The 27,345-nt window shown below is 54.2% G+C and overlaps 1 protein-coding gene across 1 annotated transcript; it reads left to right on the top strand.

Moving 5' to 3' along the window:
- The first annotated feature begins 2,573 nt into the window (after nucleotides 1-2,573).
- ADRA2C (adrenoceptor alpha 2C) lies at nucleotides 2,574-15,261 on the top strand. Its single transcript, XM_023518757.1, has 2 exons — nucleotides 2,574-2,582; nucleotides 13,147-15,261. The coding sequence occupies exons 1-2, from the start codon at nucleotides 2,574-2,576 to the stop codon at nucleotides 14,725-14,727; spliced, it is 1,590 nt and encodes a 529-aa protein (XP_023374525.1). The 3' UTR covers nucleotides 14,728-15,261.
- The last annotated feature ends 12,084 nt before the right edge of the window (nucleotides 15,262-27,345 follow it).

The raw sequence follows: 27,345 nt of genomic DNA, 5'->3' as shown, positions 1-27,345 counted from the left end.
TTAATGAAACAAGGGCACGGGTGTTCCAAAGCCCGCATCAATGCCAGTGCCCCAGGAAGCACCCAGTCCATGGTCGGGGCCTACCAACTTCTTTCTGGAAACATCAGAGGCAGGGTGGCCTATAGTCTGGGAGTGGAGATTAAACAAATGGAAATCAGTAGCCACTATATGTCATTTTGATAACATTATGTATTGAACCCCAAACTAAGTCTTCAGTGGGCAGGACTTGCACCCTGCTAGACGCGTGTGCCTTGCCCTCCCATCCATCGGTGGCGTACTCTCAACTACGCACCAAACAAGACCCCTGCTGGGAATGTGAGCCCAGAATCTAGGCTGCTGCCCTCTCCCAGGGCCCTCCAGAGCTTTGTCCTAGGTGTGTGCCTAGCCCTGCTAGCTGGGGCCTTGGCCACATGCCAGCCAGTCCTACTCTGACCTACCTCCTTGACCGGTGCTGCTCCTCACCCCAATTGGTCTACCTCCCAGCTGGCACCCGAACCTTTTGCTCAGGTTTTTGCTCAGGGGACATTGCTGGGAGTAAAAGACCATGGTCAGAGTCATGCCACCTGCACTTGCAGGAAGAGGGGATCTCAGGGTAGCCTGGGCTGCAAGACAGACCATGGCTTCCAGCCTCCTAGCCTCACATGAGTTCTTTTTGGCAGAATCTTGCCAGATGCCAGCAGGAAAGGGGAGATGGGCAACATCATGCCTGGGAATCAGAGGAGAGAGCAGAGAAGGGGAAAGCTATGCTGAACGGCCCACAGATCACCCAGTCAAGACCCAAGTCTGACCTGTACCTGCAGGCACAAGTCTGCTCTGAAAACAGATGGGAGCAGGAGGGATGAGCTGCCCCTCACCTACTGCTTTGCCCCTGTGGCAGGTGAGTGCTTGGCCAGGGAGCTCGGCCAGGACAGTCACCCAAGGCTGGGCTGTAAACAGTTGAGGATGCCTCAGTCTCACCCCACGCTGGCTCCGGGGGTGCTGGCTTTCCTCATGTGCATTCCGAAGCACTTGCTGCTCCTATTAAAACAACATGAGGCTCAAGCCACCCCCACACCGGTGAGCAGGCCGGTCATTTGGAAAGAATCCTCCAGCAGAGAATGTTCCAGGCAAGATTTAAAATTAAGTTGAAGCAATTCATAAGAGCAGCTGTGGCAGCACTGGGACCTAAGAGGGGGCTCGGGCTTTGGGGGTCTCCCCTCTTCACAGTGGCTGTCCTCACACAAGCCAGCAAGCAGGCACATGGGAGCTGGATTTGGACAGCAGGCCCTCAGCGCAGTGCCCATAGTAGGACGGTGGGCATGAGGATCCTGGAGCTCTGTAGGGGTCCCTGGTGGCTGTGGGATACCCCTTTTGGGGTGAACTTTGCTGGATGGGTTGGGAAGCAGATGCACTCTCAGAGGGGTCCTGAGAGAAGGCAGAGAATTGTACAGAGCAAAGGAGGAGAGCTAGTAACTGCGGGACAGAGGGCGCTGGACAGGGCTGTGGCCTGGGGAGGGTCGCCAGGCAGGGAGGGCACTGGGGAAGCAAGACCTCCATATCTCAAATCTGCCAGAGCTGGCACCAGGGCCCCACAATCCATTGAGTTCACTTCAGATTGCAGAGTGGACCTGAGAGTGAGTGGAGAGTGATAAGGACAGGCGGTGCTAGGCAGTTTCCCGAGGACTGGCTGTGGTGGGCAGGAGGGTGATGTCCGATAGCCAAGGCTGACAGCACCCTTAGGGCTGACCCGAGGACTATCTTATAAAATCTTGGCTCCAGCAGAACCCCAGGAGCAAAGGAGGGGCCAAATGAGGAGCCTAGGAGCCAAAGGAGCCAGATGGGCCAGGCAAGCCTGTCCCTATCCCCTCCCACCAGGCGGAGCCACCTCCCACCCGAGTCAAGGGTGCCTCCTGTGCCCTAACTGACCTGGGGAGATTGTACTATATTTAGATTCCCTCCTTAGTCGGTGGCCTCTCACTGTGGTCTCAGGCTGAGGACAGGAAGGGCAGGCCACAGAGGGGATGGCCTGGACTCAGCCCCTAACCCACCATAAGCAGGACTGCAGATGGCCCCCCAACTCCCCTACCTCCTTTCCCACCTCCACTCCCCTTTCAGCCATTCCAGGGAGGTACCAGGGACACCCAGGTGAAGCCCTGAGTAACCCCCGGGGGCACAGCCTCAGCAGCCTCACCAGAAAGGTAGGAAGTCTTCCTGGAGGAGGTGTCTGAGCTGCTCTTGGGAGATAACAAAAAGTGTGCTATGAAGGTCCTGGTGGGATGGGTGCTCTACCCACATGGGAAGGCATGGAGAAGCAAGCATGAGAGGAGCAGAGCCCCTGGTGCTCCTGGACTGTGTAGAACAGGCGTCCTCAAACTATGGCCCCCAGGCCACATGCAGCCCGCCTAGGACATTTATCCAGCTCGCTGGGTGTTTTTGCCGCAGCTGCCTATCCTGCTTAGCAGCCAACTCGTCCTGGGCCCGCAGTCCAGCCCTACAACGGTCTGGGGGACAGTGAACTGGCTCCCTGTTTAAAAAGTCTGAGGACCCCTGGTGTAGAAGATGCCAGGAGGGCACAGAGGGCACAGGCTCCAACCATGCTGCAGGTGAGTGCTGGACTAGGCCCTGCTGTTGGAGGGTGTATGGGGAGATCCCTGGGCCAGGTCTGTATTGCGACAAGGAGAAGATGGCACTCAGGTCTCCTATGGATATAGTCATGGTTCTCTTGGATGCCTGGGACTAGAGTGGGGATGGAGCCTTTGGCATGTCACCCTTGACACCAGTTGACCTTGCAACTACACTGAAGCTTTAAATTTCTAGGAGAAACCCGGATTTCAATGTCCACATTGCAAAAGACAGGGGCGGGGCAGCCAAACTCGAGGCCCTCGGAGGGGCTTCCTATGATCTAACTGGAAGTGAGTCTCCTTGGTAATGAAAAGGAAGGATTTGCTTCCTCAGGGGATTCATAAATATATATATATATATATTTTTTTCCCCCCTCTGTAATTGAAACAATATCTGGAGTGAAGCATCTAATTACTGCTCTCTTTCCTAGAAATTGAACGATAACATGTCCTGTCGATACAAATCCTTTGTTAAAGTCAAACACGGTTTCCCAGGGCAATTCCAACTAACACGCAGCAAAAAGGATTCTGGTTTTTAAATAGTTTCTCTAAGTATAATACCAGTGCCTGATGCTACCTGCTTAATCTTTTGTTCCAGCTCCATTTTGAAAGTACCTTTGTAATTCTGCGTTCCTGCATAACAATAGCTTATAATTCCTGCTCACTTGCAGAAGAGCCTACCTAATTAGACTTTTTAGAGCTGGGAGGGCTTTAAGAGAAATCAGAGTCAACCCACTCATTGGGATAAACTAAATCCTGGGGTGTGATAATGTGCCAAAGGTCACACATCATCAGATTTAGAGAGACCCAAGAGTTCTGTGGCTGGAGAGAGGGAGGCATGAAAACAGAGCCAGGAGTGGCACCCCGCCCCGCGGTCTGGGCTCCAATCCAGTTGCTTTCAAACCAAAGAAAGTCAGCTCTGTGGCCAAAAACTTCGTGCTCTGTGGCATGCTCTTATGCCTTTCATCTGTGGAGGCTCTAGGTGTCTGTTTTTGGTCACTGATGCACCCCCAGGCCCCAGACAGTGCCTACCACATAGTGGGCATTTCATAAACACTTGTCAGACGAGTGGAGAGAATGAATCCTCAGTCAGTGGTGGCTTGGTGTGCACGCTCAGCAGCCCCTGTTTATGGGGCCCATCCAGTCCCCAGCAAATCTTATTTGTAGCTCAAAGTGATGGAGATTCTCTCACAGTTCCAGAAGCCAGAGGTCTGAAGTTAGGGTGTTGGCAGGGCTGGGGTCTCCCTGAAGGCTCTGGGACAGTCCTCCCTCAGCTCCAGATGTCCCTAGGCTGTGGGAGTCATCATCACTGCATCTCTGCCTCCATCATCTTCTCTTGGATGGAGGAAGGGCCCCAGTTGTATTGAATGAAGGCTCACCCTGGTCCAGCATCCCCTCATTTAACTTGACCACATCTGCAAAGTTACTATTTCCACATCTGGTCACATCTCAGGGTTCTGGGGGTCAGAACATGAACATCTCTTTTAGGGAGAAGGGACACTCAACCCACAACCACCACACAGCTTTCTTATTTTTTCTTAAATAGGTAACATCAGTAAAATTAGGACAATTCACATGAAAATCCAGATTCCTTCTAGCAAGAGAACTGGCTCTGTGGGCTGTTCCCAGGCCCACCCAGCCTTCTTCCTGCCTGGGTGCGTGGACACTGTTTTAGCTCTTTGATCTAGCCCCGGGTTCTCAACTGGGTGTGGTTCTGCCTCCCCCCACGGGAGGCGTTTGCCAATATTTGATGACATTTTTGGTTGTCACAACTGGAAAGGGCTCCTGGCATCTGGGGGTAGAGGTCAGAGATGCTACTAAACATCTACAATGCATAGGACAGCCCAAAGATTACTAATGGGGTAACCCTGCTTTATAGCACAGAAATATGGCTTCTGTGTGAAAGACTGCATTTCTCAGCTTCCCTTACAGTAGGTGTGGCCTGATGGCCAAGTTCAGGCCAGTGAAAAGGAAATGTGTGACTTCCAGGTGAAGCACCTATGACTAGGAAACTATGGCCTCTGCCTCCCATGGTGGGACTCTGGACCTGAAGCCAGGGACCGAGGTGGTAGCTGAGACCTTAACATGGGACTACCTACTGGGTATGACCAAGGGAACTGGCAGAAAGTGCCAGGGTCCTTAGTCTGGCCAGACTGCCATGCCACACCTTTTTGAGGGAAAGGAACTTGTATCCTGTTCAAGCTGCTGTGTTCTGTGGCCTTCTTGTTACCGCAGCATCACCTGTACCTAGACTTACAACTCTAATCCCAGTCCAGTCCTGTTTCCTCCCATGATGCATTTTTGATTTAAATCAGAGCCTTTCTGGGAAGGGAAAACTCAAGAAGAAAACATAGCAGATCTTGCTGAGTTGGGGCCCAAGGCATACAGGTTCCAACACAAACATTCCAGGGCTGTGGGCAGTGGTGAGGGCCACTTAGCCTGCCTCCCAGCCTTCCAGAAATACTTGAGAAGCAAAATTAACACAGGAGGATGAGGACGAGTCCAGGGCCAGGGCAAACAATGGCATTCTGGGCTAATTTTCCCAAACATATTAAGGACTCTTTTGCATTTTCTTATTTTAAAAAACTCAAAGCCAAACAAAGCAAAAAAAATCTCTGAACTCCCAAGCACTTGTCTGCCATGGTCAGATTCACAAATCATGGGCACAAAATTGCTTTTATATAATTAACCATTCCTGCCAACCATGTTCTCTGGATTCTGTGTGGACAACTGAGATACCAGATGTCAGACCTGAGGATGAGGGTGGGCCTGAAGGAGCACACCCGTGCTGCATGTGTTCCAGCACACACGTGGACACCACCATCTGTGTGGTCCAGCCCGACTCTCCACTCAGGGACAACAGTAGGCAGTGTCCCTGGCTTCTGTAACCTCCGGCCACAGCTGAGGACAGAATCTGCATCACTTGGGCCACTCTGGGTCCTGCACATACTCAGTGCTTCAGTGAATAAAGCAGAAATAAAACTTCCTACTGTGTGGAGGGGTCCATGCCCTCATTCACCGTGCTGGGTGCTGGGATAAAGCGTTGATTGGCACTGGGGTGCCTATCCAAACAGGCTACAGGGGAACAGCAGCCCTAGCAGTGGGGCAACTAAGGTTCACTGGAAGTCCCCAGGGTGACCATTTTGGGGAGAGAAGCTCTAGCATCAAGCCAAAAGACTCATGTGGTCTTTGGTAGGGTGGGGGGTCACCATGAAAATATCTATTGTGGACAGTAAGGCTGCAGAGGCTTGAGCTAGGGCCCCAATCCACCAGATGCTTTTGGGGAACCTGGGTAGCTGTGTCTATATCCAAAGCCTCCATTTTCTCATCTGCAAAGCGAGACATTAATAGCACCTAACCTTCAGAAGTGAAGAGGAAATAACTCCAAGAGCTTTCAAAGTCTGCTGAATATCCAGACACCTCCCTGCAAGTCTCCAGAGGAGAGTGTGGGGAGGAGCCCCTCTTACTGTCCCAAGCCAGCACGGGTACCATTAAGTCTCTGGCTGTGCACTGCATGAGGCAGATTCATTGGTCCTACAAGCCCTGCACAGAGGCTGGCATAGGTGGTGCCAGTATTGTGTGCCATATGAAAAGAATCAGCACCATCCTGAGATAAAGTGGGCAGTGAGTGCCTATCACCTGGGCTGTGCACACGGGGGCTGGGAACATCCACAAAGTAGATTCAGACACCACTGGGATCAGATACAAGATAACAGTGGTGACAGTGATGATGAGGCTCAACCACGACTCACCCACCAAGAGCTTGCTCAATGCCAGGAATTTTAAGATCTTGGTTCTCTTTATTAGAATTGTTTTATTTGCCTAAGTAACTCAAGCTCTTGAAGCAAGTTAAATAATATAGAAATATATGAAGAAAAATGTTAACATCAGCCCCCTCTGAGGCCCACACCCACTGCCCAGCCAGCTCCCCAAGGCTGACCAGTGCAGACAAACCCTGCAGGCACTTGACACATAGCACCCCAGTTAATCCTTCTACATGCACATTGAAGGGCTCAGGGGTGCAGCCATTTGCCCAGGGAACCTGGGTAGTTAGAGACTGGGGTGTAGCAGGGTCTCAGTTACCTCACTAAACTCTCTTTGGAGTCCTAGGATGCCCAGCTCACCCTGGGTCCCATCTCCTCTCCTGGTGGCACGTGGCTGGCCTGCAGGGAATGTGTGTACCTCTCTCAGAATAGCCGAAGACTCCTGGGCAAGTCTGCCCAGCCCCAAACACAGCAAGCCTGTGGCCCACACACCAGAGGCCACCTTTCGACCTGGATTTGGCAGGGTTAGTGCCGTGATGTTTACCTCATGGGCCCACAGTGCCTTCCCGGACTTGAAGGGCTGGAAAAACCCACCTCTCAATTCATAAGTGAAGATCAGAGAAGGAGGCAACATGCCCAGTATCACACAATGACTCAACAGCTAAGGCAGGACAACAGTGGTGGCCATCCCTCAAGCCTGGAGTTTGGCAGATCACAGGTTCCACGACTCATGTGGCCCGTGTGCTGCATCCCTGCATCCCCCCCAACACCGTGGCTGCTGCATTCACCGCCTATGACTGCCTCAGCAAATTACTACAAACACACTAACCTGTAACAACACAAATTATCTACAGCTCTGGAGGGCAGAGACTGAGATCGGTCTTAAGGGATGGCTCCTGGAGGCTCTGGAGAGAATCCGTTTCTGGGTTTCTCCAGCTATTAAAGGCACCTGTGTTCTGGGCTCTTGGTGTCTCTGACTCTGATGTTACAGCTCTTTCTCTATGAGCTTCCTTCCACCTTCTTTCAGTCATAAGGACCCAGTGATCGCACTGGCCCCACCTGGGTCACCTAGGATGTTTTTTCCTCACTTTAGTCACATCTGCAAAGCCCCCTTTGGCATGCAAGGTCACACACTCATAGATTCTGGGGATTAGGATGTGGCCATTTTGGGGCATGTGCAGGTGGGTAATTCTCTCCAAAGGAAGCAGAACAGGGCTGGTGACAGCAAATTGGCTGGGATGTATTTAGCTACAGGATGCAGAACATTCCTTCCCAAAGGGACAAATCAACAAGGCCACTTAGTATCTCTGTTAGCAGAGAACTGGTGGGCTCATGGAGGCTCAAGAACAGTATTAGGGAAACAGCTTCCTTCCTCCTGTGGTTTTCATCCTCATCCTTGGTGCCTCATGTTCACGTGACAGCTACTGTAGCCCCAGGCCTCCCATCCTGTCTGCAAGGCCAAGCAGAGGGAAAATCAGGGGCTCCCTACACTTTCTTGCTTGTCCTCTGGGGGTCTCACTGGCTAGGACTGGGCCAAGGTGATCACCCCAACAACACCCTGCAAGGGGCAGCTGGGGCTGAGACCTCCACAGATGTCCTTCTGGGGAGGCTGCACATGCTAATTCAGCTTGGAAAAGACAGGCAGCTTCCCAAGGTCACATGGGCAAAACCTGGTCGGCCCGACTCCCAAGCCCAGGTCACAGGATGGTGGTCACCACCCAGGAGGGCAGGAGAGCAGGTCAGGTCTTATAGGACAGCCCCTGCCCTCATTGTGTCTGTACCTACAGGGCTGGCACAGAGAAGGTGTCTGTAGATTGAATGAATGATTGAACAAATGAAGGGTTCTGGGTGGAGGCCTGCCCTCAGAAGGCTCTGAATGCTACAGTCAGAGGCCTGGGGGCCAGGCTCCAGGCAGGGAGCCAGCTGGAGGCCATGTGGCAGCGGGACAGCGGGGAACAGTGGGGGTGGGAAGATGGAATCTGTGCCTGAACCCAGCATTGCAGGCCCAGGGCTAAAGTACACAGCTGGTGCTCAATAAAACATGCTGACCCACTGCTTTTAATCTATTACACTCATTGCAAATCAAAGCCAGTCCCCGAAGCAGTTCTCTCTCTAGAGGGACTCGCGCAGCTCTCTAGCTCTGTAAGAAGTCAACTGTGCCAGATCCATCAATGCTGATCAATATGCGATGGCTTTGGTCTGCGGCTGGTACACAGAGAGCAGTCCAGGCCAGCAGGTCCCTGCCATGTTCTGACAAGACAAATCAGTTTCTGGAATTCTTCAGGGAGGGGCAGGGAGAGAAGCAAGCCTCATTTTTCCTTGCCTCATCTTTAAAAATGAAATTTCAGATAAACATTGGGAAAAGAATCCTCAGCTCAGCACAAGGGAGAAAACATGTCCTCTTGATCTTGAGGCAAGAAAATCAGCCAGCCTTCCACAGGCCTCAGCAGCCAGGTTATGGTGGGAAGGGAGTCTCCCTAACTCTAGGCTCTTCCCCTTCCCTGTGGGCACCAACCAGAGAAGAGATGGGCAGGCCAGGCACAATGCCAACCTCAGGGCTTACAGCCAAGTGGGAGTAGAGGGAGCCACTCAGAGCTGGTGGGGACCTGGGAACTATTGGGCTAATGCTCCCATTATACAGATAGGGATACTGAGGCCCAGGAAGCCAGGAGCTACCAGACAATAAGGGTCTGAAAAAAAGTATAAAGCCTGTGGCTCAAAGGAGTAGGGTGCTGGCCCCATATACCAGAGGTGATGGGTTCAAACCCAGCCCCAGTCAAAAACTGCAAAAAAAAGAATCAGACAATGGGGACAGAGACAGAGCTCCTTTCCAAGAACCCCCAGCTGAGACACATGGTCACACTTAAAAGGGCATGCAGGTGACCAGATGAAGCCTGGGAGATCAGGAAGGCTTCCTGGAGGAGGAACCTTATGTAACAAGTATGGAAGGAAAAGAGCCCCAGGAAAACAGGGCAAAGGCTTGTCAGACCATAAGGACTGCATGTGCCAAGTCCCAGGGTCCAACAAGGTAGTGCCAAATGGCCTCACAGCCTGGAAGGAAGGAATGGAGAACTGTCTGAAAGGACTGGGTAGACCTGGGCAGACTGGGAGGTGAAGCAGAACCCAACCTCAGCCTCAGAACAGCCTGTAGCTGCAATCTGCAGCCTCCCTGAAGCCGAGGAAGGTGAGCAAAGCCATGGTATCTGCACGTGTGTGTATGTGTGCACCCATGTATAAACCCATGTGTGCATGTTGTACAGCAGTGTTCACACGTGTATACATGCCCAGTGTGTACACAGTGTATCTGCATGGGTATACATACATGCACAGACAAAGGTATGCATGCAGATTTATGCACCCATGTATGTGCATGTGTGTAGTTATATGTGCACCCACTGTATGTGCATGGATGTGTTAGTGTGCACGTATACATGTCTAGCACATGTATGTGCACAGTGCATGGACAGGTGCACTATGTGGGTATGCATGCATATGTATAAATATGTATATGTGCACACATGTATGTATATTATGTGTGTGTCCATAAACGTGGACATACTGTGTATGTGTGTGCTTGCAAAATGATATGTCTGTGTGTGACTAGGTGTGCATGTGTGCATGCATGCAGACATGTGGACAGTTGTGTGTGTGGATGTTTGTGCTTGCATGCACACAGATGTGCATGTGTGTACACGTGTGTGGGGACATATGCATGAGGACACTGTGCATGTGTGTGCATCGCTGTGTGTGCAGGGAGGCAGCTCAAGGAGACAAGCTTCCCTCAATCCAAGCTGAGCTGCTTGTGAAGCTGGATGCCCATCCCAGGCATGCACCCAGCAGACATGCATGCAAACCCCTCTTAGGCATGGCCCACTACCTGCTGGTCTCCAGCTCTCTCTGGCACAGCAGCCAGAACCCAATACCCAAAACCCTATGGCTGTGTAGTCCTGGCTGGACCACTACTGCCCTTTGGGCCCCACTCATCATGGGTGAGACAAAGTGCAAGTTCACCTTTGCAGACCCAGCATGCTCCTCTCCCTTGTGGCTTTCCTCGTAACATGTACTCACACTGGCCTCCAATCTGCCTCCATGCCTATGCACACATACAGCCTCCTCCACTTCCACGAAGGCAGCCTGACTCCTTATAGCATCCTCCTTCATCACCCCTCCTGGCCATGTCCAGTCTGGGCCTGGCCATTGACCACTCATGGGACATGCAGTCTTTCTGGGCATACATCATTCTGCTTTCTACCACATGATCTGGAGCAATCTGTCAAGTCTAATTTCATGTCTAGGGTGAGGGACAAAGCTCACTGAACTTTTTTCATATATAGGCTGCCACCATTTGTGAGCATGTGGAGAGAGCCAGCATCCTGAATGGACTGTCCACGCACCCCTGTGCATCCCCGAAAGATCTTCACACAAGATGAAAGTCCGCTATGGTGTGTGGGGGGGAGTACATGGTTGGCACGCTTCTGGGGGAGGGAGGGCACTTTAAAACCCTCATCTGACCACTGCCATTGCCCTAGCTCCGCACACCTCCAGGACAAAGCTACCCCCACCCTAGGGAGGACAGCCTATAGGGGCCTCTCCTTTCCTCATCTCTCTTCCAAATTCTCCAAGCATAGTTTGGTCACCTCCTCAAGGAAGCCTTTTATGACAACTCCAATTCCAAAATGAAGAAAGATCCCCAGAACACCAATGTCTGTCAATATACCCCTTTCAGTGACTGGCACTGTCTGCCCCAGACTGTGAGTGCCTCAAGGCCAGGTCCACTCCCTCTCTGCTCATGGCAGAGGGCCCGATGTAGACAGGAGTCTTCCCCCAGGCACCAGTGATCTATGGCATCTTTTAGGCATCTAGGACCAGGAAGGCCTTTAGCAAGAATGGCAACCATCCACCTTCCTTGGGTCATATACCTCTCTCATGATAGCTATGGCCTTCTGCTCCTCCCAAATGCACCTCTGCTGGGCAGGCCTGTCATCTTGAGTGTTTGACTTCTGCCTGGCTTTGGCTCAAGCCCCATTCCAAGCCTCCAGGCTGTGATGGTGACAAACATGGTGGACAAGGGGGCTCTGCTCCACAGCAGCATCTGCTGAGATGCAGCGCTCCCCTTATAAGGCTGCTTGGCCTAAGAGGAACACTCAGGCTATCAGGCAACAGAAGGCAACCTTTCGGAGTTCAACAGGAAGTTGCTGAAGACTGGTCATTTCTAGGCGTCATGGGTGGGATGCAGAGTTGCTCCAACCCCTTGGATGAAATCCTGGGTACTCAGAAGCCACCCCCCCACACACACACAGCTTCTCTCTCTCCCTTGTCTGCCTTGGCAGAGGGAGAAGCCCCACCAGCTGGGGTGTGGTTTTGGATGGATGGGAGGAAGGGGTCACCCTGCAGAGAAATGTCAGACCTGGGAACTCTAATTTCTCCCTTTGGGCCACCTCCTCCCTAGGCGTCTGTCTCAGGCTGCCTGGAGGCAGCCACTAGCACCCAACAAGGGCCGTGAGCGACAGCACACATCTGCGAAATACAAGCATAAGGGTGGGATAATGGGAGTCGGTTGCCCCAGTGGCTGTTCTGCTCTTTATGTGTGCAGTTCAGTTTGGGTGTTTGTCAGAGGTGGTGATTTTGAACACCGCTCCATCCTTTAAAAGCAGGGCCTCGGCTCATGAGAATTAAACTTCAATAATTGCCAACATGGGCGCAGAGCTTGGGAGCCTGCCCAGGGCTTCCTCAGACAACGCCGTTATGCTATGATTCATGTTCCAGCAGCGCTGCGAAGGGGGCAGAGGAGGGAACTGAGGCCAGCGTGGGTGGGGAAGAGAATCTGCCGGGGAGCACCAAAATTTGAGCCTGACCCCAGGCTCCGCAAGACCAGTGCGCACCCTGGCAGTGGCGCACCCTCTCCAGACTGCGAGAGGCTGGCTCTCCAATCAGGCCGCGGACCCCGAGCCAGCCTATGCCGCGCACGCGTCTGCGCGTTCTCGCGCGCGTATCTTGTGCCAGGGGAGGTGAAGAAGGCTCCAGTCTTAGAAAGAGGAGGCACTGGATCAAAACGCCCAGGCCGGCCGACGCCCAGCCCCATCCAGCAGGCTACAGAGGGTCTTGGAGGGGGTGCCCTCGCCGAGCGCGCGCCCCGCGCCGCCGCCCAGCCCCTTCCCAACGCCGCGCTACGAGGTTCGCCAAGGCGGCCGCGGGCTCCTGCTCCCCTCGCGCTTCCCCAGGGCAGGGTGGCACTGGCCTGCCCCGCCCCGCCCCGCACGCACTCCCGGCTGCGCAACTCGGTACAAGTTGGAAGCCCAGCCCGGCGGCTGTACTTGCGCCGAGCGCACGGCGGAGGGGGCGGCGGCGGCGCGGCACCGGCAAGCGAGGCAGGCGCGGAGGGCGAGGCTGCACCCTCATGGCAGTTCGCGGACTGCGGGGGGCGACGGCACCGAGAGCAGCGGGCGGAGGACTCGCGGTGGCGCCGGCGCCTAGCCCGGGAAAGTAAAGTTGGAGCCGTAGGGTGCACGCGGGCGCAGAGGCCCAGAGGAGCGGCGGCCCGCCCCCCGGCGTGCAGAGTCCTAGCCGGCTGGATGGGAGGTGGAGCGCCCGGGCCGCCGCCGCCGCCCGCAGCCTGCGCCCGGCCAGGGCGCCGGGGCCGCGGGACCGTTCTGGCACGCCCGTTCGGGTGCCGCGTAACCGTGGGCTCGAGGCCGGGGCGCTCCCCGTGAGCGGGACCGAGGGCGGGGCTGCGCGAGGACCCCGGGACCTGTCCCCTCCCCCCGCCGCCGCGTCGCCGCTAGCTCCGGGCGCCTCCTGCTCTGCACTTACACGCTCGGCAGCTGCGGGGAGCCCGGCAGCCAAGCTCTCCGGCGCGCCGCCCGCCGAGCCACCACGGCCGAGGGCCGGCTGTGGGGCGCCGCTGTCCCCGGCGGGCGCGCCAGAGGAGCAGGCGGCGATGTGGGCGCCGAGCCGGGCTGCGGGGCGCTCAGGCTGCCGCGGTTGCTCCCCGGCTCCCAGAGGGACGGCGTAGCTCGCGGGAGGACCATGGCGTCCCCGGCGCTGGCGGCGGCGCTGGCGGCGGGGGTGCCAATGCCTCGGGGTCTGCCTGGGGGCCGCCGCCCGGTCAGTACTCAGCGGGCGCTGTGGCAGGGCTGGCGGCAGTAGTGGGCTTCCTCATCGTCTTCACCGTGGTGGGCAACGTGCTGGTGGTGATCGCTGTGCTGACTAGCCGAGCGCTGCGCGCGCCACAGAACCTCTTCTTGGTGTCGCTGGCCTCAGCTGACATCCTGGTGGCCACGCTCGTCATGCCCTTCTCGTTAGCTAACGAGCTCATGGCCTACTGGTACTTCGGGCAGGTGTGGTGTGGTGTATACCTGGCGCTCGATGTGCTCTTCTGCACCTCGTCCATCGTGCACCTGTGCGCCATCAGCCTGGACCGCTACTGGTCGGTGACGCAGGCCGTCGAGTACAACCTCAAGCGCACGCCGCGCCGCGTCAAGGCCACTATCGTGGCTGTGTGGCTCATCTCGGCGGTCATCTCCTTCCCACCGCTCGTCTCACTCTACCGTCAGCCCGACGGCGCCGCCTACCCGCAGTGCGGCCTAAACGACGAGACCTGGTACATCTTGTCCTCCTGCATCGGCTCCTTCTTTGCCCCTTGCCTTATCATGGGCCTGGTCTATGCACGCATCTACCGTGTGGCCAAGCTGCGCACGCGCACGCTCAGCGAGAAGCGCGCTCCCGCGGGCCCCGACGGCGCGTCCCCGACGACGGAGAACGGGCTGGGCATGCCGGCGGGCGCGGGCGAAAATGGGCATTGCGTGCCCCCGCGCGCCGACGTGGAGCCGGACGAGAACAGCGCGGTAGCCGAGAGGCGGCGTCGCCGGGGGGCGTTGCGGCGGGGTGGGCGGCGGCGCGCGGGCGCCGAGGGGAGTGCAGGCGGCGCGGACGGGCCAGGGCAGGCGTCAGGGGAGAACGAGCCCGGGGCGCTGACTGCAGCCAGGTCCCCTGGGCCAAGCGGGCGCCTGTCACGCGCCAGCTCACGCTCGGTCGAGTTTTTCCTGTCCCGCCGGCGCCGGGCGCGAAGCAGCGTGTGCCGCCGTAAAGTGGCCCAGGCACGCGAGAAACGCTTCACCTTCGTGCTGGCGGTGGTCATGGGTGTATTCGTGCTCTGCTGGTTCCCCTTCTTCTTCAGCTACAGCCTGTACGGCATCTGCCGTGAGGCCTGCCAGGTGCCTGGCCCTCTCTTCAAGTTCTTCTTCTGGATCGGCTACTGCAACAGCTCACTCAACCCGGTCATCTACACAGTCTTTAACCAGGACTTCCGGCGCTCCTTCAAGCACATCCTCTTCCGACGGAGGAGAAGGGGCTTCAGGCAGTGACCCGCGCCACCTCACCCGGAGATCCTGGAAGGCTCCGAGCACGGAGCTGGGCAGAGGAGGTGGCAGGCAGGGCTGTTCATTTCCCCAGAGACCCTGGATGAATTGGCCTCCAGGATGCAGGGGAGGATTGGGCAGGGTAGAGAGACAGCAGGGCCTCCGGGGAGGGAAGGAGGAGAAAGGGGGACCCCTTTGCCTTCCTGCCTCAGCAAGGAGCCCTACCTCAACAAGGGTCTGCTTCTAGGGCCCCAGCTGTGGGGGTCCCGCCGAGGTGTGGCTGTGATGTCAGGGTTTTAGAATGCAGTGGTGGACACAAGCCCCCAAGTGTGTGAGAAAAGAGCCTCCCCCAGACACACCACCACCCTGTATCACGTCTGAGCAAGGGCTGACTTCCCCAGGACCTAGTTGGGTCGGCTGTTTGGGGTTAGGGAGAAAGAGGACATTGACAATCTTTGATAACTGAAAGTATTTCAATGTTTGCCAAAAACGACAGCGAAAACAACCAAACTATTTTCTAAATAAACCTTTGTAATCTAATGTTGGATCCAGCAGTTTGTCCTTAAGCCTGGGGGTATGGATACCTTCCAGACCCTCACCCTGTCTATCTCATGGCCCCACCCCAGGGCTGAACAGAGGGCTTCAAGTTTCTAATTTCCCCTCTTGCATGAGGAGGTCTTTTTCGTTAAAACAAAATGCTTTGTATACATGCAAAATATATATGTGTATATATACTCAAAATTCTTGTGCCTTAAGTGGCTAAGAGGCAAAAGGAATCTAGAATTCCCAAGCTGACTCCAAATTTAGATCTGGGGGACTGTCCTCCATGCATTCCCATCCTGTGCCTCCACCTGGCCCCCAGGGCCTGAGGGATGGAGGGGAGGCAGGCCTTCCCAATCCAGGCCACCCAGTAGCCTTGGGCGAGTCCTCCAGGCTCTGGCTAATTTCTGAGTGTGCCTCTTTGGAGGAGATAGGGTGGGCTTGAGGCCAGGTCTAGAGCCCTCGGCTTGGCTTGTGCAGCTTGGCCAGAGTAAAGTTGAAACAGTTTCTTACTATTTCTGAACCAATCTGGAGGTCATTGAGGTCTGAAAGCCACAGGTGAGGGAAAAGCCTGCAGTATTGGGAAGGGGTCTTGAGGCTGCCTGTTTCCCCCTCTCTAAGGGCTCCCCCACCCAGCTGAGTGTCCACATTCAGGTGACACTGAGGTTTGAGGAGGGGTGCATAGAAGAGGGGAGCATAATATTGAAGTGGGCTCCCTGGGTGCTGGGTCCTCAGGGGACCAGGACCCTACAGATTTCCAGCCTCTGCACAGAGCAGGGAAGCCCTGGGACAACTGGGGTGAAGGGCCAGAGTAGGACTTGGGTGTAAACATGGGGGAGGTAGAGCCCCCAAACCACAGACAGTGCTTGAGCTCCTCAACTAGAACAATCCAAAATTTCCCTGCCACCCCCAGGGCTTCCCTAAGTATATGCCTCTCCTCCCAGGCCCTGCCTGCCCAGCTCTGCTCAGAGCACTTCTGGATTCCCACCTTATCTCTCCTGGGCCTGGGCTGGCCTAGTGTCTGTCCTGGGGAGGAATCAGCCCTGGGTTCTGCCTTTCTTCCCTAAGCCCTGTCCCCCAAGTCAGGCACCAGAGCAGGCTGCTTCCTGGTCTGACTTGTGTTCCTTAGAGAAGTGCCCTTGCAGCTGCCTGGCTGCATCACACCAAGCTGTGTATGGGCCCTCGGTACCCAAGGTGCAAAGAGCTATCCCCACTGGTGTTCACCACTCATACCTGCTATGAGGGTGGTGGAAGGTCAGCGGCCACCCCACACCCACCCCTGTCTCAGTTTCTCAGACTCAGGTGGGGAAACTGAGACTGGTGGGTGTGGGGTGGTGGGTGACCTTCCACCACCAGGCCCAGGCAGGGAGTCCACAATCATTGGCCCAGGTATCATGGGGTTGCTACACAATTCACACATATCACTGCTCTCTCTGGACCACAGACTCTGCCAGGCCTGCCAGTCTGTGGTCCAACCTGCCAGAAAAATCAGGGGATCATGGGGGTGACCTGTCTTAGAGATTATACAGCTGGCATCCTGCAAAGAGGCACATGGGGAAGCTCCAAAGGCAGGCCTCAGGACCACAAAGGGATCACTACATCCTTATTTAAAAACTCTCCAGACCCCAGAATTTTCACGCCAGAATCTGCCTCAGACCAAGCTTGCAGGATGGATCCAGAACTCTTAAACTGGGCAAGATGAGAAGGCAGCTCTTAGTACCCCCACCAGCATTCAGGACCCCCAGTCCAACCCAAGATGCTGTTGCCTGAGAGTAACATTGTAGAGCCCATTTTGGAGTATTTTTACTAGTTCATTTCCTGTGGCAATTGCTGTATTTCATGGGGGCTCAGAGAGGTGACCTGCCCGAGGTCACACAGCTGGCAATAAGAGCTGGGCCTGCCTCCAAATTCAGCCACAAAATAGAAGTACTTATTGAGCATATTCTTCCCACTCCCAACTGTCTCTCAGGAGGCTGTAGGGAATGGATGCTTCCCAAAACTGAGGAGTGGATCCCAGGAGGGCACAGCTCTAGCAAAAGGCTGGAGGGCAGAAGGAAGCTTTAGGGAATGAAGTGCCAAAGTAGGGGAGACAGAGATAGGACACAGCAGGAGGCTGAGCACAGGGGCCAGAGACTGCAGAGATACCTGGAGAACCACCTTTTTTAGGGCCACCCCCTTGTTCGAGTAGGGGAGAGGTGTTTGGTCATTGTGTTGGGTTTTTCTTTTTTATTTTTGAGGCTCCAGAAGCTGTGAGATCTGCAGGGTAAACACATCCCCCTGGTAGCTTGAAGCTTACTGCTTTGGGACCACCAGGGAGCAGGCCACCTTGGATCTGCAGAGTAACATTGGCCCCACCCCAAGGGTCTTGGGGCATTCATTCCAAGGGTGCAGCAGAGCCCATGGAATAATGTCAACAGACCCGTCTCATTTTCCTTTCCTAATCCCAAGCATTGCACCTTTCCAGGCTGTCACAGGAAATGCAGCTGGCAGATGTTCACCACTTGGTCATGACTGCTGCCCAGAGAGACTCGCTCTTCAGCTAGATAAACAGAGACAGATGCCTGGCTTCTCACCCCGACTGCCACAGGGATGTGGCTAGTCAGTGTGCTCTGCATCTTGGTATCTTTATCCAAGAAGTGAGGACACCAACATCTACCCCAAGGGTGTGTGAGCTGTCCGCTCCACATGCTGGGCCTGGAAGCACCTGACAAGAGAGTCTCTGGGGTACAGAGCCAGTAACCCCACAGTGGCTCTCCTCTTCACAGACCAGGCATTGGCCCTTCTCATCTCTCTACAAACCAACTGCATGGAGCCAGAGTTGTTTGTGGTCAGCCCCTGTCTGTAGTTGAGGAAACTGTGGGCCAGGGCCCCAGGTATGAGGTCCCAGAGCAACCTATGAGCCCAGAAAGGCCTAGCTGCAGATCTGGGCTCTGCTCCCACTCCCAATGTACCTTGGAGTTAATCTCCTGGGAGCGAGCGTCATGGATAACATGAGATGCATCCCCAGGCAGCATTTTACACAGCCAGTGTCCTGCTCAGGGCTTCCCTTTCTAGCTCTCAGGAGACTTCAGGCAAATAAAATAAAGTAACCACCAGGAGATGCAGGAAGGCTTGGACTTAAAGGACACCAGCTCCAACACCGGCCTTCTCTGGGTTCATCTGGACCTGGCCCAAGCGTGTTGCTGATGCATGAAGTTCCCACCAAATATATGTAGACATATATATATTTAAATTAACATATGTGTTTTAATTTAATTGGCTGAGTTTCTACAGAAAAGGGGGAATAATCCAAATATTCTGTTACAGCTCAATATGGAATTCAAAAGAAAATATTCCTGAGAGCAGCAGAAATACTCATACTTTATAACAGCAGCTCCGATCTTTGGGTCCTGTCCCCAGCTCTGGGGGTGGGGGCTGCAGGCGGGGGAAATGTGTTGCTGTGGTACTTGCTGGCGAGGAACCCGCCCTTCCTGGCTGTGCTGGCAGCCGGCTGTATTTTTATATCACATCCATCGGCAGGGCTCAAATATTCCAGCATAGCGTCGGATCAAAACATACAGTGCCTGCAGGCCTGTCTAGAGTCTGGTTGGACAGCTCCAGCACTTTGCCAAAAGTCCCATCAGCCCATATGGCCCCCACATGCAGGGGTTGGGAACCCACTATGCATCTGCCTCGACCATTGACTGCACACATGCCTACTTCCGAGTGTCCCATTTCACCAGCAGGACTGCTGAGAGCATCAGGAGCAATAAGAGGGGAGGAGAAGGGGAGGTTTGAGGCCATGAAAGTGTCCAATCTGTGTGGGAGGGACCCCAACAGACCCTCTGAGTCCATTCCCTGAGTGATCTACAAGTGTAAATAGGCTGCGTGCTCTTTCCTGCCTATGCCAGGCCAGGGATATGAAAAGGTCAGTGGCCCCAGCTGCAGCAGGGCACAGCTCCATCCCTCTAAAATCTGCCTGGGAAACAAGAGTCATCTGCAAACTCTGGGCCAAAAGACAGCCCTAGGGACCAAAATGTATTTTTTGCCTACCAAGAGGATTTTCACTGCTCCCATTAAAAGCCCTGGGTACAATAGGATGATTATGGTTATGGTAAAGAATTGCAATTCAAGATGGAGTAGGACCACTGGCCCAGAAAGCTGGATTAAAGGTGTCCTGTTCTTATGTCTGAGCATAAAATGTGCCCAGAGCTGCCTGGCAGCCATGGAGAAAAGGGAAACAAGATACAAACTCCCTCTTACTGCCTAATGCAAGGTTGATAGGAAAATCTATAGAACAAGGGATTGTCTCCTGGGCCCACTTGAAAGACCATTGATCACACAGGCCTCCACAACAAGGAGGAATCTGCCTTTGGGAGAGGCCTTTTGGGACTACAGAGGACCCCAAAAGAGCATCCATGCCATAGTCCATAAAGACATGAGGCAATGGCCAAAACACAGTGGTTCAGGTCCAACCCCTGTCATCAGCTGCACCAGATCAGGCCATTTAGTATTCATTGAGTGACACTCTCCTGAATGCCCTCCCATCAGGCTCTGGCTCTGAGGTGGGAGACTGCAGAGAACTATCATGGGGGACGTTCCAGCCAGTGCATGTGACTGTGGTTCCCCATGGGTGTTGCCTCCGGCCTCCCTACCCTGGTGCAGAATGAGCCTCTGGGGTCACAAAGCCCTCCTGACATAAGGCTCCTTGATCTAGGACAAGCCGGACCCTCCTAGGGGCTCCCAGGTCCTGATTGACCCACTCCTGCCCATCCCACTTTGTGCTCTGGCTTGGCCATGCTGCATGCCTTTGTCAATTAATGCTTTGCCCACTGCCAGGAATGCCCTTCCCACCTGTGTTTACCTGGCCAGGTCACACCTTCAGAGCCTCCATTCCTGCCCTCGGGTCCCTGAGGCTGGGTGAGGTACTACGCCATCCACCTAGGGCAGGGGGCCCAGTGAGGGCACAAGAATAATGAATGTTTCATCTTGGTCAGGCAGCAGCCAGGCAGAACAGACCTCCCCCCAGGATGCAGAGCCTCCCATCATCTCTCATGTGGAAACCCCCAGTGACCATCTGGGGTCTCCAAACCCAGGAGCCACCTACTGTGCCTGCTGGCTGGGAAGAGGAGCTGAAATGGATGCCCAGCATGGCCTCTCAGGTTGTTGGTGATAAACTCTGAGCAGCAAGAGGCCAGAGAGCTGGCGGCTGTGCCAGGCTTCAGCTCCCCACTCTGCTCTGGTGCTGCGGGGGATTTTCCACTTCACGTGCAGGCCCGGCTGCTGAAGCCGTATGTTCAGATATTGGTGGGCGGGCTTTTCCCCCGTTTCATCAGCTCCTAACTGTGCAGCATCTACAAGAACAGAAGCAACAAGGCACAGCCTTCAGAAGTGAAGTTGGGCTCCTTGCAGACAGCTGGGGAGAAACTTGAGGGGTTGTCTAGTTCAATGGCCTCCTCCCCACTCCACAGAGAGGATCTGAGAGAGGAGCCATAAAAAATAATGACAAAAAAGATAATGATTATAAATAAATATGATTGTGATCCCAGCAGCTTCATTTGTTGTATCTCAGGCTTTGGGCTAGTGCTGTGTGCACCCACTTTTCATGATTGCTAGGTAGAGATCCATGTGCCCATTTTACAGATGAGAAAACTGAACTCCAGAGAGGGAATGACATGAAGAGATGCTATCTCAGAGCCAGACACTAGCTACTCTTTCTACTCACCCATCACATTGAATCCTTCAACAAGCTGTCAACTACAATGCTATTTGTCTCATTTTACAGATGAGAAAACAGGCTCAGAGAGGGAAAGTGACTTCCCCGAAGTCTCCGTCTTCAGTTTTCGGAATCCAGATTCCTGACTTTGAGCTCTTCTCTATTACTTTGCCATTGCAAACAATGCTTAGATTAAAGTGAAACCAATAGGATCAGACAGGGCTCCAGAATGACCCTTCCCTGGAATTGCTTCGTTGTTTTGACATAGTCTGTCCTCTAAACCTCAGTGGAAAACAACAGTGTCCGTGTCCCTTCACAATGTGAATAAGGCCTGGCTTTGTTTTTATTATGTCGTCTTAGAAACGATTCAGAACAATGAGGCAGCTTTAAAGATCACCCCACCCAGGATATAAAATGCCAACATGTTTGTGGTGAAAAATAATTCAGTTACCCGTTTCCTAGAGTGTGCTGCCATTGTAAATCGAATTTCAAGCAAAATCAGTCCTCTTTTAATTGGTTCAAATGAAGCTGTTATTCAGAATTGATTGTTGTTGTTTCTGCAAGGATTCAAGCAAGAGGCAAAACAATAGAGTGATTCTCTCACTTTTGATGTTGCTCAATAATCAACAGGGCCTAGAAGTCCTCTGTGATATCTGGGTCCTTGCAGCCAAGGGTGGCTTTGCTACACACAGACAGGTAACTTGCAGGTGCTGAGTAACTGTTGACAGGTGAATGTGTGCCCAGAGAGGGCAGCAGAGTGGCCATTGACAGATGCTGCCTGGGTGCAGGGACATCTGTGTCAGGGCCCAGTTACAAAAAATCCTCTTTGGGGATCCTGGTATGATCATGGGATGGAGATTGGCCTTGGGTGACACCTTGGTCACCTGGCACTGGGACAAGTTTCTCAAGGTCACTGGGGATAGTCAGCCACTGTGGCCTCCGGCTTCTGGAGCCCCAAACTAAGACCTGAAACCTAACTGAGTCGTGTGATCCCCTGAGTGTTTCATTCCCACCCCTCCTGCCTCCTACACTGTTGTGAAGAGCCAGTGAGGACCCTGGAGAGCCCCAGAACCACCATGAAATACATTGGTCAGAAAGCTATGCTCAGTTGGGCATCTGTCCTAGGCAGGTGTGGCACCGCTTTAAGCCCATTACCTCCTGTTGGCCCACGCCCAGCTCTCCCAGGTGGATGGCCACTTGACCTTGGGGACATTGGACATCTGGGGAGATGAGTGGTCCTGGACTTCTGGGGTGCAGGGTTGAGGCAGGGTGGGTTACCCAGGCCCTCATCTCCAAGGGAGATGGAGGCAAGGGGTTCCCTGGATGACCTGCCCAGGGCCAGGAAGAAGAGCTCAGGCCAAGCTGTTGCCTTCCTCCAGTGCAGCCTGTTTCCTTCCCGCAGGCCTCACATAGAGGCCTGCACACAGTAGGCACTTAATAAACAGTACAAGAATCTATGTGAATGTGTCAAAAGCTCCTTCTGCTTTCCAAGTGTCTCTGGCAGGTCAAGACAGTGTCTTTAGACAATGGCACAGAGCAGGTATAGCAGGAAGGGGTTCTCTGCACCTCCGTATTCCAGTCCACAAATGGAGCTTGAGGAAGCCAGATTCCCAGCACTGCCCCTGATAGGCAGTGTTCATACAAGTCATGCTCCTGGCCTCTTCCTCTACTTTGCCAGGGGAGTAGGGGGCTCCAACAAACAGGGTGCCCCTGGTTTACTCAAAGCATTGGAGATCACCTGAACCCATTCTACTGATGGGCAAAATGAGGCTTGGAGAAGATTGTCTAGGGCCACCATCCACTCAGAACACAAAGGCAGGGAGGCGGGGGGGGGGGGGCTATGCCAGAGGTGGCGGGTTCAAACCCAGCCCCAGCCAAAAACTGCAAACAAACAAACAAAAAGATCACAAAGGCAGAGCCACTGGGGCCATCCTCCCGTCAGCCCCCTGCTGGTTCCTCTGAATAATGAGAGAAACCACAGAGGGCAGCACAGTGGTCCTCACCCCGCATTGTGCACCTCCTCCATTTAGGGAAAGGAGGGCACGATAGGGAGGTGAAGGACCCATTCCCAGTAGAACCATGTAGGCTTCAGGAGGGAGGAAGCGGGAAGCAGTCCTGCGCAGATGAGCATGCCGTGACTTTGGGAGTTTTCCATTTTCGCTGGAAGAAATCTCCCTCTGTAAACTTTCAACCTTAGATCCAAGGAAATTTTTAGAGCTAGCAGCCATGCCACCCCCCACGCGTGCTTACTCTCCTTAAATGTGCCCATGCTGTCCCCAGTAAAGTCACCAGGAATCGCACAGCCAGCTGGATGCCAGAAGCAGCCATGACTATAGGGAGGAGCTGGCCTGACTGTTAAAAGGGCTCAAACCCTTCACCAGCTAACTGGCAGGAGACAGTGACCAGGGGACCTGAGAAAGCCCTCAGAGATGGGGTCACCTGGGGTAAGAGATGGATGTGGGCATCTGGGCATCAGAGATGAGGTTCAGGGCCCGCCGAGTCCAGATCACCTGACCTCTGGGGTGGGCCCTCAGGGGCCTGCTCCTTGGAGGCCTGAAGTGCCATCAGTCATTCTGACTCTCAGCCCTCGTGCCTAAGACGACACAGGCAGAGGAAAGAAGGCTAAAACCTCTCTGCCACTGAGAGCTGGTACCTTTGCTGCCTTCGCAGGGCCTCGCTGTCCCCTGCAAAATGGGAGGCGTGGAGTAGGCCCTGTCAGCGGAGGACAAGGGCCTCCTTCTCTGCCAAAGCACTGACTCCCAGGAGGCTCCGCCTCTGTGGGATTTCCATGCCTTTCTTCAGTTTCACAGAAAATGTTCCTTGAGCATTTAAAACTCATAGGCCCTGCAGCCAGGGAGGAGACCACATGGGTGCCCTTAGGGAGCTCACAGTCTGGGGAGAGAAGGTGACATCCCTCAAACTGCCACAAAGAAATAACAGCCACGGGGTTCAGAGGACAGGCATAGTCTCTCTGAGAGCACAAGTCAGGCTGCCTAGTCGGCCACTGCTCAGCTGGACACAACCCCACCCCTCAACGCCCTGGTGTTCTAACCATTCTGGGCAGCAGAGCTCGGCCAGGGCCTCGGGATGTTTCCCCACCTGCCCCTATGTCTCCAGAGCAGGGGCCAGCCATGCTGAACTGAGAGCCCTTGGTCATCTGGCCATTGGCCACTCAGCTCCAGGGGGTAGGACTAGGGTTTCTTCAGCACCATGAAAGTCCATTCCCCAGGCTGACCTGGCCTCAGAAGACTTTTAGGCAAGACAAATGTGGTAGCAGCCAGGAATATTGCCCTGGTTTTACCATTCCAGAGAAGGCACAGGTGTCAGGCCCAGCATATGAAACATTACTTAGTGTTGGGGGGCATGTATCCACTGATGGCTGTGGTGGTCGGTGAGGATTTATGCCCAGTGTCCTTGGCATTCACTTCCCACTGAAGGGTGCTCCATGCAAGTGTTTGCCCTGACCTTCGGCAGGGAGGCACCTGGCCCTGCCCCATTCTGGATATCTCGGGTTCAAGGGAGGCTCAGCCAGGCTGAGTAGCTTGTTCTTTCCAGGTCCCCCCCAGCTGCTCAGCGACTGAGGTTCCTGTGTACTCTTCACAGTGCCAAGAGAGGGAAGTGGGTTTGCCAAGCGTAAGAGTGGCTCAGGTGCCTTCCCTGGGAACGTTTACCACCTAGAGAGTGGGCACTTTAGTAAAAGATCCCTGTGGAGCAGAGTGGGCACTTTAAGTAGGCCTCTCTGTGGGCCTGGGCTAAGGACACAGCATCTGCCCTGTGCCCATGGCCCAAAGGCCCACTGGTTGCAGGAGATGAAAGTCAGGGCAGGCTACATGTAAAATGATAATGCAGGGCCCCAGCTGGGGGCAGGGAGGGCAATCTTCCCTCCCCAGGGGCCTCTCTCTCCAACCTGTAGAGGATGGATGACCTACGTCTAGTCTGTGCCCTCCATGCCCAGATACTCTGCGTCTGAATGAGGAGTGGGCCAAGACCTCCACTGAGTCATCTGCTGAGTAGCAAGCAGGGCCAGGGGGACCTGTACCCCACTGGCCCCGATGCTATGGGACACCCAACTAATCTCAGGCCTGCCTGTGTGCATACCCAGGGCCTCTCCAGGCATAGGGAGAGCCAGTGGCTCAGTGTAGGGTCAGGTGCTTGGAGCAGGACATGGGATGGGAGGTCGCATGTGAGCTGAGGCCCACTGACCATTCAGACTCCTCTCAAGATGCAATTTCAAAGACGTCATTGTTAAGAATTTCATGATGGCAATGGCAGACCACTAAACCCCAAGGGGGGGCTATTGGAAGCTCAGGGCCCTCTAGGATACACCTGCCATGCTGCCAACCATGAAGGCAGCCACACTCAAGTATTCACTGGGTTTTTCTCTAAGGGCAGTAGAAAGTCCAGAGCTGAAGCTGATCCCAGCAAGTTTTGTCTCCCATGGTCCACATGGATCTGTGAAGTGTCAGAGGTCACTTTTGGCCTCTTTGGCTTACCTCCCTGAGAGGAAGAATCATTCATTCATTTTTCCACTTCACTAATTCAAGTAACATTTGCTCAACGTCAGCTGCATAAGCAAAGAACTCAGGAAAACACAGAATTCCAGAGAATTCCTACAACAGTTGAAAGCCCTCCTATAATTATTAATGTTATTATCTGAAAAAAAATGCACCTTTATAATCATTCCTTAAAAATATATATCTGGAGAACTCACCACACGCCTGGCACCAAATTAGCAAAATAAGACACACCCCCTGCTTTCATGATATTTGTAGTGCTGTGGGGGACAGGTATAGCCAAAACCACACAAGCAAATATGACACTGCAAACTGTGTGCTGAAAACCAGGTGGCCTGCCCTGAGCAGAGGGCTGGGTCTGGGTGAAGGCTGATTGCAGGAGAGCAGGCCTCTGGCCTGTCCATCTTAGTTGTGGAGGCAGCGGCTGGGAACTCGAGCTGTGATATCGCGGTGTCAGCAGGGCAGGTTTCTCCCAGGCATCCTTGGAATGTAGATGGCATCCTCTCTCTGTATCTCACCACGTGGTCCTCCCTCTGCGTGCTTGTCCTAATCCCACTTCTCATAGGAACACCAGTCAGATTGGATTAGGGCCATCCTAATGAGCTTGTTTTAGTTTAATTACTTCTTTAAAGGCCCTGTCTCTACATATAATCACATTCTGAAGTGCTGGGGGGTTAGGGATTCAACATGGAAATTTGGGCAGGATACAGCTCAGCCTCTGGTACCTCCTGAGTCAGTCCTCTCCACCCCCATGCACAGTTATGTGATGTAGGCAGGTTCCTTCTTTCTCCTGCCTTAATTTCCCTGCTGTAATCCCCAAAACTTTAATAGTGCCTGCTGCATGCAGGGTGGTTTTGAGAAGCCCTCAGAGAGCACTATCAGACCCCAGGAGTGCACAGCCCTGATGGAGGTCATCACTTTCCCCAGTAGCTGGTCCCAGTCCTCCCACGAGCCCTGCAGGGAGGGCTTGATGTCTCTACAGGTGGGCAGTGTGGGAGCTTCAGGCAGCAACTCAGGGACTCCAGCTGGTAAGAGGCAGGGCAGCCTGAGCACATGCCAGCACGCACATCCCTGGCTGGCCAAGAAACTGGTGGGGTCTGTGATTGCTCATGGCCTTGGGTGAGGAGGGGTGTCTTTGAGATCCTTCCAACCTGGGGTGCAAAAACAGGCGATTGTCCCTGGTGAGGCCAGTTTTGGGTGCTGGCTCCCTAGAGAGTGGGTGCCAAGCAGTGGGAGGAGGGCAGACCCCCGAGGAGCTGTGCAGTGCTGATGCCTTCCATGTTGGGCCAGACTTTACAGCCTGCCTGCCACCTGTGCAACCTGAGGGCAGTTTTTCTTATTGTTTTCATTTTCAGTGTTTATTACAGCTTTATTTATAACTTAAAAAATACTGGGACTACCAAAGCTCATCAGCTGGTACATGGATAAACAAATTGCAGTGGGTCCTGAGAGTGGAGTCCTGCTGGGCAGCCCGGAGGCTGGGCCTCTGCTCTGTGCACAGGCTCAGAGGGTGGGCCGCACAGGCACGGTGCAGCAGAAGGGAGCCAGACTCCAAATCTGCGTGTGCCCCCACTCCCTCGACGTTTTTTGTTTAATAGACTTTACATTTTGGGGAGTTTTGGGTGCATAGCAAAATTGAGAAAAAGTGGCTCCCCTGTGCCTTCCCCGCATTATTTAATATCTCCACCTACACAGGGGAGTGGGGGGCAGAGAGGGGGGCTGTCACAGTGGACTTTGCCAGGTGAGAGGGGGGAGTCCTGGAGGTGGAGGGGAAGTGCATTGTAAACTGTGAAGTGCAGCACCTAGGGTCAGGCTCATCCTCCCAGATTCAGTAAATGGCCACTAAGGCTTACAGAGAGCAGAGAGCTCCCACAC

This window comes from Otolemur garnettii, unplaced genomic scaffold (assembly GCF_000181295.1).
Source record: "Otolemur garnettii isolate 467f Iridium unplaced genomic scaffold, OtoGar3 scaffold00146, whole genome shotgun sequence".
In the NCBI taxonomy this organism is placed as follows: Eukaryota; Metazoa; Chordata; class Mammalia; order Primates; family Galagidae; genus Otolemur; species Otolemur garnettii.
Note: the sequence above shows the minus strand (reverse complement) of the source record. Positions and strands in the feature narration are given on the sequence as shown.